General features: G+C 35.6%; 1 protein-coding gene across 1 annotated transcript in view; it reads left to right on the forward strand.

Moving 5' to 3' along the window:
- Nucleotides 1-17639, forward strand: part of SEPSECS (Sep (O-phosphoserine) tRNA:Sec (selenocysteine) tRNA synthase) — a 29728-nt gene that overhangs the window by 9065 nt on the left and 3024 nt on the right. The window contains exons 5-10 of the mRNA XM_032984553.2: nucleotides 785-938; nucleotides 4891-4993; nucleotides 7267-7396; nucleotides 7513-7604; nucleotides 16065-16158; nucleotides 16804-16894. Of these exons, the coding sequence (XP_032840444.2) occupies nucleotides 785-938; nucleotides 4891-4993; nucleotides 7267-7396; nucleotides 7513-7604; nucleotides 16065-16158; nucleotides 16804-16894 (664 nt within the window). The remainder of the gene's footprint in view (nucleotides 1-784; nucleotides 939-4890; nucleotides 4994-7266; nucleotides 7397-7512; nucleotides 7605-16064; nucleotides 16159-16803; nucleotides 16895-17639) is intronic.

Here is a 17639-nt window from a genome sequence, read left to right on the forward strand (position 1 = left end):
TGCTGAGTGCGTTGGTGTAGATGCACTTCAGTTGGGCTACTGATGCTGCCACCTTTCTAGAGGGAGAAGCCTGCATTCCTATGTGACCATTCTCAGGTGCTTCTGTGGTTTCTAACACATCAATAACCCTTGCGTTAATAACTTCCTTTTTTCAAATGTTTTTTATGTGTGCTTGAGAAACAAGCTTATGAGGTTCAACTGTTGTACATCTTAAATGCAAACTTAAACTGACAACTTAAAAAGACTTGGGAAGTACCTTGGATTTTATGATATGACAAAATTCACTTTCAAAATGAGGTCAAATAAGGGCATTTTTATCTTTTAAGAAATAATTTGGAAGTTTTTAGATTGATTAAGGCAGAGGCTTATGCTGAAAGCCAATTCATAATGATCATTATTGCATTGCTACATCCAAAGGCATGCTTTTTTAGAGAGGCTGTTTTAGTATGCTAATGTTTTCCAAGAATGCCACTCAGATTCTTTGAATTGGAGGGAAGATCTTAATCTGTTTTTAAAACAATCTTCAAACCTGTTGCTGTTGCATGCAAAGAACATGAGGTAAGCTTCGGTCTGGAATCCAGCATTTATCAATAATATTACTGTAGTTTTTAGTTATATGGACATTGTACAATAAAGCACCTTATGTATTTGTGTTCTTAATCCAAGTCTGAAAGAATCTGTTAAAACAACAGAAGAAGGTTTTTCAGATTTACGCTGGAACTGAAACCCCACAATTAGTCAGAGATTTGATGATACACATTCAGGTCTTGCTCTTTTTGGTCAGGTTTTGAGCCTGTGGTGATAGAAAATGTATTAGAAGGTGATGAGCTACGGACAGACATTGAAGCAGTGGAAGCTAAAATCAAGTCTCTTGGTGCTGAAAATATTCTTTGCGTGCATTCTACAACGTCTTGCTTTGCTCCAAGGGTGCCTGATAGGTAAGAAGTCTTTGTAAGAAATGTGTTATTACTATAAAAACAGACAAACAAAACCTCCATGTTTTGAATGTCCATGTTCCTAATATTGCTTAACTACTGCCAACAATTAGTAAAGATGCTTTAATTCCCTTGCTTAAGGAAAATGGCAGGTTGAAACAATGTTCCACTTTCAGAGAAGTATATTAAAAAAGTGAGAATAATGCAGAAGGTTTTCTTCCTGTCATATAACTGAGGTTAATGATGATCTCTTGTGGTGAAGTGAATGTCATTTTAGCAGTGGTTTTCTTGTAATTTCATGGAAGTAGTGAAAGTAGACTTTCATGGAAACATAGTCCAGGAAATGTAGTTCCATAGCTATTGCCACATTTGAATATTGCTGTTGCCTTTTCTACTCTTCTCCTCTAGCCAATGGTGAATTTTCCTAGGCTGTTAATACAGTTAAAAAAAATAATCTGCAGCTAAATTTAAAGTCTTTGAATTACTCTTTCCTGTAATATACTGATGTTTATAGGGCTAATTAAGATAAACTGATGTAAGGAAACTTTTGGAAGCATCTAGGGCAAATGTGCTGTACAAGTATAATATGATTTGTCCTGCTGTAACTTATCTTGGTTTGAACATTTGCTGCCTGATTGCATGATGCTACTTATAATTTCCAGCTGTTAAATTACCATTAAAAAAAGCATAAAACACATTGCATTCTTTCCCAATATTACGTGTCCATATACATAACTTCTGTAGTTGCTACGAAAATGTCATTCAAGCACTTGCTGAAGTTGAGATGAACATGATGGTTATGGATGGGAAATAGAGTATCTGAGATATTATTTCAACATGTAGCTTGGTTATGAAATATTCGAAAAACTTCTAAATCTGAAAATGGCTTGTTGGAATAGAATTGGCTAAAGTACTTGGTATATTGAGTCATTTATCTGGAATGATCACCATTCTTACAAAACTTGCTTTATTTATTTGCTTACAAAATAAATATCAAAGAGCAAATTCGTTATGTTTGAGAATTGAGCAAGTATATTTTCATGGGCTTTTATGTAGTACACTAAACTAGGAGGTATTAGTAAGATGTCTGTTTTTACATGGTTTTAAATGTAGTGTCTCAGTTGTTCTGCTTTCATTGCTTTCGATTTATCACAAAATTGTAAAGACTTATGCTTAGAGTTCCTCTGCAGTGCATGCTTTTTTGTTAATTACTTTGTTATCTGTAAAATTTAGTTTAATATTTGCAAGTATAGGAAAGACATTATTGACTCTGAAACATGGCAATTAAAGATATGCTTCATTCTGTTTTCCTACCTTTAAAAAAATGTTAATATTTATCATAGGTTAACCCAGTTGCTAGAGGGAAGTTAAAACTGTATAATTCTGTCAGAATACTATGAACATTGCTTGAAGTTGACTTGCAGATTTATTGGCTAACTTAAATCACAGCTATCAAAATTGAATGGTCTATTTTATAGCTTGGGTAAATGAATCTTTCCCTTATCTGCCTTCTCTTTTTGACATGCAATTGTTTTGTCCTCTGCAACTAAGAGATGAATTATTAGGTAGTGACACTGTGTTATGATATACCACAGATATAGGAGGATTTGAAAGCACTTTCTATTTAAAGGATACTGTCAGCTATTGAAGGCCATAACATTCATCTTCCTACAGGAAGGAAAATCCTGTACAGCATTTCTGGAGGGTAGCATTTTAAATGTCTATTTTTAAATATCTTGCATTTCTAAGACTTTGTGTAGTTGTGGTGGTGTTTTAAAATTTTAAGTAGCTTAGGATTGATAAAAGGTCAGAGTAAGAGTTTTATGCTTGTGTACCTATAGCTTTCCTTTAAAAGTATTATTTAACTTTACGGAGATAATTCACTAGTGTATAAACCCCTTTCCTCAGAGAGACATCAGTTCTCAGTCATTTACTTGCTGTTGCTGGAAGTTGTCTTTAAAACTACTGTATTTAAAAGAGAACTAAAGGAAAAAGTGTCTTTTAAGTTAGTTTATGTAATAAGCAGAATTCTATATTTTGTTACTTTCATTAATATTAGAAGAGAGAGCAAAGCTTTATTTTTATGAACTTTCACAAGCAAGAGAGAAAGAAAGAATAAAATGTAGAATACTTCTGTAACTCTTATTTGTGGCTTTTAAGAATTCCAGTAGTAGAAAAACTTACATTAATGCTTTGTTTTTCTAATATGACTAGCAGCACTTTTAATGGTTCGTGTTAAGTCCTGGAAGCAGATAAGTGCTGTGCATAATTGTTTGCTTCCCTTGCATAATCACATATTCTTTTCAAACCATAGCACTCTCATCCTGTATTGTAGTATGGATCTAATTGTTCAGTAGAATATTTTTAGGAAAAGTAAAGAGATTTTTATGTTTACAGTATTTGTAGAAGATAGCTTATTGCTCCTTTCAAGTCTCAGGAGGTGAGAAAGACAAATATACATAGCAGTACACCCTCTATGTTTCCAGTTTGGTGAAATTCTCTACCTGCACTTGAAAAGAAGCCTATAAGAAGGGAGCTGTTTTCCTTTGAATATCTCTGGAAGGTGAAGAATGAGTCTGATTAAGATCAGATCAGAAGGCAAAACCCTTGCCCTGTGTAATGTTATGTTTCCTGAAGTATTCTGTTAATGTTACATAGTTCAGGATTCAGGATGTTGATAAATGTGAAAAATTATTGGACATGCAGCTGCTGCTGAATATCTTGACTGTAGAAGATCAATATGTATATTATACTACTGGTGTTTCCTGATCATTAAATACTTGTGATTTCTTTAGGGATATTATGGTGATGTTTTCTTAAGGATTGAGGTTCAGAAAATTTAATCTGAGATTTGCAGCTGAATTTTGCATTACAATGCAAAAGAATGCTACCTCTTGGAAAATGTTTTCATAGTGTGTCACATTTTATATGTGTGTCAGTAAATTACAGTGAAAGGCTGTACAGAAGGAGATAGAGTAAAAATGCATTGGAGGTTTAGAGTTTCTCAGGGTTTTTTTTGTTTTGTTTTGTTTTTTTTTAATACTATTACCTTTATTATCACTTTAAATTATTATATATTAACTTATTTTTTCAAATAGATTTCATTTCTAAAATGTATTCACAAATTTGGGGAAAATCAAGAGTTGTTTTAAGAAATAGAGCATGATCAGAGTGCTTCAAAAAAGGGTACTAAGTCCCTGTGTGTTTAAAATGCTGAAGGCCCTTACCCAAAATGACCTATGCACCCACATAAATTCTCATTTGACTGATAAGTCAATCTAGGCTGAGTTCACTGTGATTTCAGGGATTTCTAAAGGCAAGTGAAGAGTTGTCATTATTTCTGAGTAAACAGTTGAACAAAGTTTTAATTTGCTGATCTCCACATTCAGACATTTTAGAGCTCTCCATTCCTTTGAAGAATATCTTTTCCGTTAATCAGTTTATCTGAAATATGCAAGTGAGATTTCAGCTAAAGGGCTGAAATATTAGTACTTTGAAATAACCAGAAGCATGTAAAAACTTTGTGATATGATGCTTTTGATTCCTAAGATGCATCTTGAAACTTCCATTAGATCATCTTCAAACTGAATATTAGAAGGAAAAAAAGTATGAATAACTAAAGCTCTGTTAGTTGTCATTAAAGTAGTATAAAAACTGCTTATATCTTGAAGCAGAATGATTTGGAATCTATTTACTGTTTTCCAGACAAAACTTTCAGTGAAGCATGAAAAATTTCAGCCCAGGTCAACAATTTGTAGTATATGTAAAAGCTAAAAGAATTTTCTTGCTTAACCTTTTTAGCTTAAGGTGTTGAGTGCTGCCTTGAGGTACTAATCAAAAAAGTTTCCTTTCTCATTCTGACCTCTTTGTAGACATTTCAGTCTTTTAATGGTCTGATTTGTAACATCAATTACAGTTATCAATGCCTCTCTAAATTACAATTTTATGCTCATAGGCTGGAGGAACTGTCTGTGATTTGTGCGAATTATGACATTCCCCATATTGTCAATAATGCATATGGAGTTCAGTCTTCAAAATGTATGCATCTTATCCAACAGGTAGGAGCTGTGTATTTCCAATAATATTTTTTTTAAGAAGTGTAAGTAAATTTCTGATTGTAGGCAACACTAGCAAATTTTATCAGATGTTTCACAATTTTGAGACTCATCCCATGTGTGTCTGATATTTGAACAATATTCTGAGAAAGCGGAGCAGAGGGAAATAGAACTTAAAAATAAGATTTGTTAGTTATATTATGTGCTTTTTATGTAATAAGTCCAAATTGATTTAGGTTTTGTTTATGTTCAGGTGTCTTTCATAATGAAAAAAATGCCCTTTTTAAGCTTTTTAAAAATATTTCCTAAACTTGTTGACTAAAAATAAAATAATCAATCATACTTGAATAAGCAGTAAGCCTTCAACAGAATGTGAGTTACAGATTTTCAATTGAAAGTACAATATTCTACAGCAACACTTTATAGATGTTGTCACTGTTAAAATATTGTTGATACAGAGATGGGAAAGAGCTGGGAAACTGGGTTAAGTTCAGTATTATGTTTGATTTCTGTTGCTGTTTATTTTGACGAGGAGGTTGGTTAATATTAGCCATGAAACAGACTTCTTGCATTTTTGGTCATTGCAATGTACATGCACCGTTTCTTCAATATTTCTCTTTTCTCTCTGTTGCCCATATCAAAAGAATAGGGGGATTTTTTTTAACAGGATCCAGGGGATCCTAAACTATTATGCATTTAAAGTATACTGTTCTTTTTTTGTTTGTTTTTTGTTTGTTTGTTTTTTGTTTTTTGTTTTTTGTTTTTTTTCTAATTAAGAATACATTATGTTATTAACTGGGCACAGACCAACTTGATATATAATTATGAGAGGAAAGTCATGTTGACATTTCTAAATCTTGAGAGACTGAATGAATTTGACAAAACTTGAAGTGATGCGTAATAGAAGATGGCATATGCTTTATTTGTCATGCACTTGCTAAATATTTGTTGTATTTCACTTGCACAAGTTTAGTGAAATTCTAACATGAAGGGTGCTGTGGAATTGCTGAGTTTTACTGCATGAAATGTATCTAATGATAATCTTTTCAGACTGTAAAACTACAAATAGAACTGTTACTGTGTTGGTTTCTGTTTTTTCTTAGCTTATTGTTAGCTTGGTTTTTTTATTTGTTTGCTCTTTGGTTATGCAAATGTATACATTTGAGCTCTGATTTGGTTTGCATTTATTTACAAAAATTTATTTCCTGTGATAGAAAATGTACTGTCTATGAGGAAGTAGTTATTAATGAATACTTTGCAGTATGTACATGCTGAGCACAGTGTGAAGAGAACCTGCAAGAGTATCACAGGAAAGAGCTGTTGAGACCATTTCATTTGTCATGCTTTGTCTCTGGTGATGTCCTGTCAATTAAATCAAATGATAGCTGCTGGCATTCATCTTTCCATCAAAAAGCTGACGAACTCAGAGTGCTTATGCACTAAGCTATTAAAACATAGAAATAATAACGGTGGTTTAGTTGGATCTGCTTTTTCATTCTTTTTGCCGTAGGTATTAACTCTGTTTCTATTTCATCAGCTTACTTTGTAGTATATTAATATGTAGGTATTTGAATATACTTTAATATGTATATTCTTCAATAAACTTTTCAGGTTCTGTTATGCTGCATACTTTTTAATTGTAGAGTTATATTACTCAACTTGAAGATGTACTGCAGAATCTACATTTTTTTTTTTTTTTTTATTTAAGAACAGCTAAGTGGCTAGGTATAAGGACGTTTTGTTTTCTGGGAAGTAGGAAAATCTGCTGTAGGAGGTTACCTGGATCTTGATCTTGCAAGCAGCTGGAGTGCTGTCACAGCCCACTTGTTTTAGTGCAAATATATACATGTATCAAGGAAAATCTTCTCCGCCAATGAAATGTTAACCTGTAGCCCTTTACTGTGAGAATCTGTGAAATGTTTTGGGTTGTACAGTTTTAACTATATAATTCCCATTAAATTCCAAGGGTTTTCTTTTTGGTTGTTGTTGAAAATAAGCTACGCCTAGACTTGTAGGAACTAAAATCAATATTTTAAATCATAGCAGAATAAAAATTTGTGAGGTACTAGGTAAGCAGACAACAGTAATAATAGTGAGCAATGCTAAGAAAAGATAATACTGTGATTTTAAATTTTTTATCACAAATATAATATCTGAGAGAGTTTCAGGAATTATATTTATTTCAGCTACATTTCTGTGTAATTATGATGCTATCATGTGTTTCCTTTTTCCTAATGTATACTGTGGACTTTTTTTTTTGTTCCTTTTTGATAAAGGGTGCTCGACTAGGCAGAATAGATGCTTTTGTTCAGAGCTTGGACAAAAATTTTATGGTTCCAGTAGGTGGTGCTATCATTGCTGGCTTCAATGAGTCCTTCATTCAGGAGATCAGCAAAATGTATCCAGGTAACTCGTTCATGGACTGATTTCATCCAGAAGAAATAACCGTAGAAAACTTGATTATCAGCTTTCTTTCACATAAAATTTATTTTTGCCAATTTAATCTGTATATTTTTTTTCAGGAAGAGCATCTGCGTCTCCTTCCTTAGATGTCCTCATTACGCTTCTGTCTCTAGGTGCAAGTGGTTACAAACAGTTACTGAAAGAGAGAAAGGTAAGTTTTTTGGCAAGCAGCGCTTCTTGAAGTCAGCTGTTGACAAAGTCTTGTTGCAAAAGCGCTTTGTGTAGTAAATCCAGTTTCTGTCTCAAAAGCCACTGAATTACTTTGGAGCTCACAGCTCTGAATCTGAAAAGGTGGTAGGATATAATTACTTCTTGGCTAAATGGTGCTCACGAGTAAGCAAGATTTCTATGTTATTTTTGAAACCAGAAAGCTGAACTGAGGTCCTGTACTATCTTGTACAGTATCCATATTTGTTGTTCTAAAGTGTGACTAATACAGTAGAATTTTGCCCATGAAACCTTAATCTGGGAAGTACTGTGCTGTGTTATCATGATCATGCTGCTTCCAGGACTAAAGCATGAGGCCGGATGCTCGGAGGTAACCGGAGGGGGAGGTCTCTGCTCTTCTTCATCTGGCCCTGTTGTGCCTTTGTGCTATGATAGTCTTTAATTAAATGTTTGTGTACCACATTTTCTGGAGGATCACAGCTTCTGGTTAGGTTATAAATACTGCGTGTAGCCACAAAAAGAGAAAAATACTCTCATTTAAGGTATTCATCTAGATACAGAGCTAGTTTTCCTTGTCTCTCTCAGACTATATGTTTTATGTTGGGTATAAATCCACTGCACAAACATTCAAATGGTCTAAGCTTGGAACCTGTACACCTTGAGGTGTCCTTAATTCTGGACATAATACAGGTCTTATTGTGCTATCTTTAGATAGTTACACAGAGGATTCTTTTTGTAGAGGGTTTTAGGTAGGGAAATGCTGTGAATTAAGTACTGTTGAGTTAATAGTTTTAAATCAGGCGTTATCTGTTCCATTATTTTATTTAGAAACTATGTTCCAATTGTTTCCCGCTGACAGATTGCTGATGCGTCTGATTACCTGGCAGGGAAATAGTGCTGGATGCTGTGACTTGTTTCTAGCTGCTTGCAGAGGCACCCAGAAACTCTGTACTGGAATTGAGATCTCATAGGAATAGCTAGACTCTAAAAAACCAAACCAGCTTAGTGGCCTTACAGTGACTAAGTTATCTGTGCAACTAAAGTGAAAACATGGTTTATGAAACACTGAAAGCAGTTACCACTTTTGCCACTATTGTAATAGTTTCTAACATTTTATTCTGGACTGTTATATGTATTGCTGCGTATGGTTTCTGTCTTCATTAAAAGCGAATTGTGTTTTTTCCCCCTTCATTTTCATCTCCAGAAGAATCTCAAGTGAATTTGTTGTGTCTTCTGCAAAGCTGATTTTGATGTTAGATTTACACTGGTAGCAGACACATAATGGGCAGTATAAATAGTCTCCAAGACATAAATAATAATTCTTTCATAAATAAAATGTCTTAATGAATAGCTGTATATTTTGAGTCATGTAATTTTCTTGGAAGTAGAATTCTGAAGTGAATAAAGCATTATATTTTTACAACTTCAGGTCTTTTTATTTCAAATGTGAGTATACTCTATAAACACAGCCTTATATATGGCATAAATATGTTTCTTTTATTGGATTTGCTGTAGAAATAGAAACCTTTTTTAGCTTAAATCTGTTCCTGAATTGTAAAAATGTAATAGTGATAGTTTATTGCCTGGGCTCTGTGAAAGCAGAGGCAGAGCTATTAGGCTCCCAGCAGGAGCTATTTATAGCTTGACATTGAGTACTCCTTTCTATATTGGTGCAGCTGCACCTACTCACACAAGAAGTCAGCTATAAAAAACTTCAAGTATTTTTTTTTCTTTCTCTTTTTGCCTTATCCTTATTCACATGGGTGTTACCTCAGGTTATTTCAGCTCAAGCCAGAAAGACCAGAATATTACTGGGAAGAGATTAATCTCACACAACCAAGGAAAGAAATAGTCTGCCCAGTTTTTCTTTTACGCGGATGAACTGTTTAATATAGGAAGAGAAGAGATTATATGAGGGAAAAGAGCATATACATGGAGTGGAATTTTCTGATGAGCTAGCAGTTATGGAGTGTGCAATTGTCCAGGAGCATGAGATTATATGTTATGATCTGAAGGAGTAAAGTGGTGCAGTGGATCTGAGGATAGAAGAGCAAGGGAGTACCACTCACATGCTGTCCAAGTGTCTGAATAAAGGTGGCTGTATATGAAAGCTTAATAAGGAATGTTATAAACAGTCGTATTTAACCTTGATGTTTCCAGAAGAAGGATGTCTCCTGGGTTTGAGCGAGTGACAGGGCTTTTTGGTAGCGGAGGAGGGGTCTACCATGGTGGCCCCCTGTGAGAAGCTTCTCAAAGCTCCCCTGTCTCAAAGTCAGACCCGACTCTGCACCAAGGCCGACCCAATTAGCTGCGCCTCTGCGATAATGTATTTAAGAAGGGGAACCTGGGAGAAGTTGTGAGGAGGAGTTGCAGCATCTGTGTGAACACCAAGGTCAGTGGAGGAATGGAGGAAGAAAAGTGGAGGAGGGAAGTGCACCAGAGCAGAGACACACACACACCCCACACCCCATATCCTGTGGTGAGATGGCAGGGACCACCCACACCTCCCACCACCCAGGGAGGTCTGTGGTGGAGCAGATGCTGGCCTGCGGTCTGTAGGCGTTCCCAGGCTATCTCAGGTGATTGTACCCAAAGGAGGCTGGGACTCTGTGGGAAGAAGCAGCCCCCACTGTTGTAGTTCAGTGGGAAGATTGCAGCATGTGAGGGTGTCCCATGCCAGAGCAGCTCAGAAAACACTGTGGCCTGTGGGAGGGACTCAAGTTGGAAAAAGTTTGTGGAAGACTGTTTCCTGTGAGAGGGGGGCCATGCTGGAGCAGGGGGAAGTTCCAGAAGTTTCCTCCTAAGATGAAAGAAGCAGCAGCACTGACTGCATCCCCATTCCCTGCCCCTGTGCCACTGCAGGGGAGGAGGTAGAGATATCAGGAGCAAAGCTGAGCCTGGGAAGAATGGAGGGGTAGGGAAAAGTATTTTCAAGATGTGGTAATGCTTCTCACTGTCCTACTCTGTCTTTAAGTGCTGTTGTTGTTAGTGTCTGTATTAAATTGATGTTCTTTTTTTCCCTTAACAACCCTGTCTTTTGCCCCTGACTATAATGGGTGAGTCATCCCTCCCTGTCCTTATCTCAATTCTTGAAACTTGTTGTCTTCATTTTCTCTTTCCTAACACTGGTGGGGGGAAGTGAGCAGCTGCGTGGTGCTCAGTTGCCCTCTGGGCTCAAACCACTGAACCTTTTGGTTTATTTTCTCCATCTCAACGCTGGGGGAAGGGGAGAGTGAGCGGCTGTGTGGTGCTAGGTGGCCCTCTGAGCTCAAACCACAACAGGATGGAGGACGACCACTAACAGTAATGTTTTCTCATTTGTTCTCAATTTTCAGTATTCCTTTTTACATCTTTATTTGGTGTTCAGAACAGTGTTCTTCTGATCTCAATAGAGGATTCTATGTCCTTTTGTAATGCAGATGATGACAGCTGATCCATAGTCAAATTTGTTAATATCTTTGCTTTTAAAGAATTCATAGTATAATTATGTAAAGGTTATATTCTTGTAATGACTCCTTTCATGTCCTCAGTACAGGTTATGTTGTGTCCCATGTTCTGCATTCTCAGGTCTTAAAACTATTTTCATTTGTGTATGTGTGTGTCTGAACCAGGCCACATGTAGCAAATATAGTGATTATACTGTGTAATAGCATAGTGTAGACTTCAGTTGTCACATCAGAATTGATGGAGGTCAAGGACACTCATTCAGGGTTTACAATCAGAACCCTACATGTCAGGTTTAATACCTGTTAGCTATTTTCCAATGTGGTCCATTTAATCCATTTAACTAATTATTATACTGATATTATTGAAGTGATGGCTTCATTTTATTTTCAGCAGTTATGAATTTCCTCATTACTCTTTCCTTAACAATCTAACAATCAAGATAATTCTGATTTTCTTAAATGTATTTCTGTGTTACTTGGGATGTGATGGAGCTTTTTATATCTGTATCCATCTGTCAGTGTACTTTCTAAGAGTGATTAACTGGAGTAATTTTTATGTCCTTATGGAGTATGTATCTAAAATATTTAAAATCACACTGAGTGGGAGGAAATTATTTGAGTTTTACAATTCAGTGAAATACTGGATTTACATTTCATAGTTTATCATTGATGTAATTATTCTGATAGGAGTAAATTATTTGTACAGTTCAGTGTGGGTTTATATTGCTGGTCTACTTATGATTGAATAAGAGAAAAGCCATTTAATGCTAGATATTAAAAATGTAAAAAATCAAATATTCTTACAAGATGACAGACATTTGTTACTCCTCTTTTTTTTTTTTTTTTTTTTTTTTTTTCCTGTCTAGTCAGATTGCTACGCTGTAGTTTGTCAGATGTGTGGGAATATTGCAGGATTTTCCTTGTGTGAACCATATTCAAATTTTAGAGTGGCTGGAGGCAAGATAGTTTAACGGAATGTAATCATTATCTTAAATAGTGTTATGTAGTTAAACAGGTGACAAGTATGAATGGAAGCTTCAAAGAGGCTTACATAGTTAAAGCACGTATTGGAGAGGTACGGCCCATGAGGAGCTTAATCTCAAGGTCTTGCAAATGCTGAAGAGAAAATGTGTTGACTGGTGTTGTTAAGAATGACCTTTTAAAAAAAATATGAATGTGGTGATTGTCAGTGTTACTGTTACCGTATCAAGTTGGTGAGACTTACTGGACAGTTCCTGTTAGATTACTTTTATATGATGCAAAAATTTAAAGGTTCCATAATTAATTTAATATTTTTAAAACTTTCTAGTATATTACAAATTCAGAACAAAATTCTTGATCTTGCAATGCAAGAGAATCTGTATATGAGGCTATGTGGTATATGTAGGTATGACACTCGTACACATACAGTTTCTGTCATGTGTTTGGCTGCATTTCAAGAAAGTAAACCTTCTAGTGGGGCTCTCTGGGCACTAACAGGTCTCCAGCCTCTCTTTGTGTGAAGTGGTGTGCGAAGGGATCAGACTAGAGGTCAGGTGCAGCTGGGCAGTCTGATATGCAAAGCAGAAGAGAGGCTGTGATGGTTGCATTACGAACAGCTGCTGCTGCAAAGTCATTTAAGACGGGACCAGATCAGTCTCAGGTACAGCATATGAGAGCTGGCTGGCCGTATCTACTGCAAAGAGGTGGAAAAATCACTCTTCTGCATTGTCTTCTTCAGCACCATAAACAGGCTGTTCTCAGAGGGCAATTCATCCTTTCGGATGAGAGTGAAACAGTGAGGAAGGCAGTGTTACAGACTTGGGGCGTAAGCAAGCTGGGTGGTTAGAACCAGCTTAGGATAGTTTCAACCATGAACAGAAAGTTTTCCGGCCTTCATCACTTGTCTCTCTGTCACCTGATATGGGACTAATGGCATATTTAGTACCCCTGTCTTCTGCTTTTTCTCTGGAGTTCCTAGCTTTTTCCTTCCTTGTTTCCCTCTCATTATTTTCATTTGGAAGAACAGTGCCTATCACAATGGAGCAACAAATGAAGAGTCATCCATATTAGTGTAGGTTCGATTTTAAAACAGTTTTATAATGTAAATACAGTATGTTTCAAATATTTTTGAAAATTCTTATGAAGCTTCTTAAAAATATTTTTGTATATCTATGTGGATGTAGGCCGTTTTGTCCAAATAATTGAGACATTTGGCACATTTGATGCATACACCATTGTTGACTTGTTCTTCTTATTTTTTGAGGTATTTTATTAGCTTGGGTGCCAGAAAGACCAGAAGAAGAACAAGACATTTTCACATAGCTTAGCATTCATTTCACTAGCCTGGTGAGGTTTTGTGATAAGTTTCTAAGGGAAAAGAGTGACTTAAATAATGAAACTTAACTGACATTTAGTGCTTGGATTGTTCAATGCAACTTTAGCATAATAGTTAGCTTCATTGGAGAAAATTTGAGTGCCTACCACAGAAAATCAATTATGTAAGAGCTCATTTGTATATAATTGCTTAGGGTGCTTATAAATTTTCCACGTAACAGAAATATTTTATAATAAAGGTTGGTTATAGATTTGACCTTACAGAAATATTGCTTTTTTCCATTTTTTGGAAAGGCCATTGATCCGTTTTGCAACAAACTGCCTAACTTCTGAAGTTATAAAATGTCTAGAGGGCTTCCAATGGAAAGATGCAAAATAGGGTTGTTCATAAAAATACGGAGTTTTGATTTTATGTTCAGGTTGCTTCAGTCAAACTGATGAAAATACATGCTTGGAATTTTTTTTTTTTTAATCACCAGCTTTCCATTCTCCTTTGTTTTAACAAATTCCTACATATGTAGAGACTCATCTAGTAACCTAAGAATTTAATCTTAATTTAATTTAATACATTTATACAGTGGGTAACTTGTTATACCAACTTGCAGTCCTCTCAGTAATAAATACTATTAAGAGATGCAATGGAGAATTTCCTAGGTGCAACACACAAAAATTAATTACTTGGGAATTTTTTCCTGTTCTAGTACAGGATTTTCTCAGTACTAATTTCACCAATGATATCTTCATAGTAGACACAATTTATGTGTATTTCTGTAATACTTTGCTTCAGTTGTAGAAGTAAATAGCCAGCAGAGGGAGCACAAATTAATTTATGATTTGGATTGAAAAAAAATACTAATAAAACGTCTAACACATTGGTGATACTTACTGTGGAAAGGAAATAACAAATGTGTAATGTGTTTATCTTCAGTGAGGGACCAGAAGGAAGACAAAAATGTCTGAACATTTGAAACATAAATGTTTTTCAACTTCTGTGAGTGAACTATAAATTATCTCTGTATTGAAACCATAAAATCACTTGATTTACAAATGCCTCTGAAAAGTAAGAATGATTTTTTCACAGATTTCAAGTTCTGATAATTAACCATAGATGCCTCCCAAAATTTTTGTTGATGTTCCAAGTATTACAGAAGCTTTATACTCTTGTTGATAGTTGAATCAGTAGCCTAATTAATTTAAAGAGTACAATGGTACTTTTTCCTCTCAGGCTGAATTAATTCTATGGTATTAGGAAAAACAGGTCAGGAGCTGTGTTCATTTGCTCACTCGTGAAATGAGACTGGGTTCACTGCAGTGGCTCAAGAAAAGCAGCTGTAACATTCTTCTAACCCAGCTACCATAAAGCTCATTTGGTTTTGTAAGATCTTTGGGAGGTTCTGCTCAGAAGCGTAATTTTGATCACAAGCTATAATTTGTATCTGTCAGAGTGCACAGGTCAGAACAGGATACTGGTCTACAAACAGAAGAGGCAACTCTATTTAAAGAATGAAAAATCACTTGTCAGGTCCAGAAATTGATGAGGATGCTTAAACAGGCAGTCACATTGAAGCAGACAAGCAGCACAATCTTTATGGCCAGAAAGAGGAAAAATCTGGTGTTTAGTATCTTTTAAAAAGACTACCCAGTATCTGTATCTTTTTGCTAGATTTTATGAGAGACTAAGCATTAAAAAGGGTGGTAAAGAAGCCAAAGGGTACAGTAAGAAGAATGGTGTTTATTGTCACTCTGTCCGTGTTTTGAGCTGATACGTGAAGAGGAAGATATTAAACTGAGGAAGAGCATGAGCAATTAGCACAGATTAATACTGAGGAAGAGGGAGGAAATAAAATATGGATGAAGTGAGAGAAGCAGCCGTTAATGTGCAGTGTGACTTGTATCTGAGCCAAAACATTTATGAATCTGTTTTATGACAATTTTACAATAAAGGTGTAATCTAATTAAGTGATAACAGAAATTCCGATATCTCCATTCTTTCAGTAGGCTGGAACAGGGGGAGTTTGGTCCCAGGAAGAGGGCTGGCTACACAATAGAGCTGAGTATTCAGGAGAGTATATATTGTGTGGAACATAATACATTCAAATGTGTACTTGTAGCCTTCCTTAAGAGACTGTATTGCCTTTCTTATACAGAAAAAGTGTGTGCACTAGTGGTAATTGGCTGTGTGATACATAGTAACAAAATACACTATTTATAATCTGGAATGTATTACTACAGAGAGAACAAAGTGAGGAGCAATTTGCTATAACATGGCCATCTCTGATGGTAACAGTTCATCCTCTGTGGCTCCCGGGGGCTAGGGTTGGGGGGAAGCTCTTGCAGGAGTGGAGTGGGGTAAGACCTGCTGTGCAGTGGGAATCTGTTTGAGATTTTACCTCCCTAGGGTACAGGGCCACAGAGAGGATGACTGACATCCCAAGCATGTGTATTAGACCAGATAGAGCACTTTGTACCAGCTTGAGGGGGGAAAACAGTGTTCAGGAAACGGAGCTGTTCCTTTATAGAATGATTTCAGAGAATTGTCTGGCCCACTTACTTGGTACACATGAAAAAAGGATCAGCTGGCCACCAGCAGGATATAATGGAGACTTAACAGTTTTGTGAAATAGATACTATTTTCTCTGTTTGATAGCTAATAACAAAATTATTGCATCTTTTTTTTCCAGGAAATGTTTTCATATCTTTCAAGTGAGCTGAAGAAGCTGGCAGATAACCACAATGAGAGACTGTTAGACACACCACATAATCCCATTTCCTTAGGTAATTGTTGGTTTTTATCTTTAAAAAAATTTTCTGATATACTGTGTATTCATCATGCACTTTCACATACAGTTCCTATATATTAAACATTGCTCACTACACTCCATTAAATTCTTAGGGTCATATGAAAGCATTGAACCCAATAAGGTAACCTACTATAAAAGTAGGGTAGTGACTTGGGCCCTTTATTTTTTTTAGAAAGTTGCTCCTGTCCAACATATTCATTTATTGTAATCAAGGCAGATAGATGATGTTAGCATGTAGTAATACTTTAATTAAACCTTAATTTATTTCTAAATCTATTTTTTTATATTTTGCCCATCATCTTATAGTGCTGTAAAAGAGATGATGGAATTCCTACTCAAGATACTTGTTCTAACCAAAAATTTTGCTGAGCACAAAAGTAATATCGTATACCTGTGATGAATCTGTCTTACATACAGTCTAACCAAAGAAGTAATCTATGACAACTTGTGGGAAAATTAAAAATTGTGAAAAGTAGTATTTGTGTTTCTTTTTTCTTTGTATCTGAACTGAAATATTTGGCTAGATATTTCTTGTTGGAAAACAGCTTGTCCTCTGTGGTGGTTCTTTGGAGAAAAAGCAGCTTTGTAGTAGTTTTAACCTGACCTTTTGTTACTTTAGCCATGTCACTGAAGAATCTAGATGAAAATAATGCTGCTGCTGTTACCCAGCTTGGATCTATGCTTTTCACCAGACAAGTTTCTGGAGCAAGGTGGGGATGCTATGAATTTTAAAAATTTTTTTTGGGGGGGGATGTGTTGTATTAGCATATATTTTATTAAATCCTATAATACTTGTTTTGTAATAATCATCTCATGATTACAGATTACAGTCTGACAATAACGAGTCAGAGAATAATATACCCTTCTTCATCACTGTTACTTACTAATAATGTCTACCTGCTTGAATTAGCAATGAGGCTCCCTTTGTTAGCTTTGGTAGGCTAAATAGATAATCTATGCCCATTTAATTTAGTGCTGTCATTCCCCAATACCTCTTGGTTACATTTAGTTTCCAGCTGTTGTCTGATCTTGTAGTTAAGTTGTAAGCTACTTAGGGAAGATATTTGTTTTGTTTATTGCAGCACAAATATGGTTGTGCTGAACGTCAGGGGAATAAGCTTTTAATACCCTACATAGCTTTTTGTCATATGGAAAGAAAACCCTGCTTTCCAGAATTAATTGTGTTTAAAAAAAGAAATAAAAATTTAAAAATCTACCTGAGCCAGTCTGGGCTAAACTTATTCCTAGAGACACTGATACATGGAAATGCATGCCAAATAATTTTTCATTATTTTGGTTTAAACATTTTAGAAGAGAATGATTTAAATTTTGTTTTGGCATGATTCCTTAATCTGAATATTACTGCTGCCATGCTAACTTCTGCCATAGACTTAATGTCATTTTTTTATAGCAGAGCTGATTGTTTCCACATCAGAAGGTATGCTTCATTAGCTT

Source organism: Tyto alba, unplaced genomic scaffold (assembly GCF_018691265.1).
Source record: "Tyto alba isolate M040663 unplaced genomic scaffold, T.alba_DEE_v4.0 Super-Scaffold_6, whole genome shotgun sequence".
Classification (NCBI taxonomy): domain Eukaryota; kingdom Metazoa; phylum Chordata; class Aves; order Strigiformes; family Tytonidae; genus Tyto; species Tyto alba.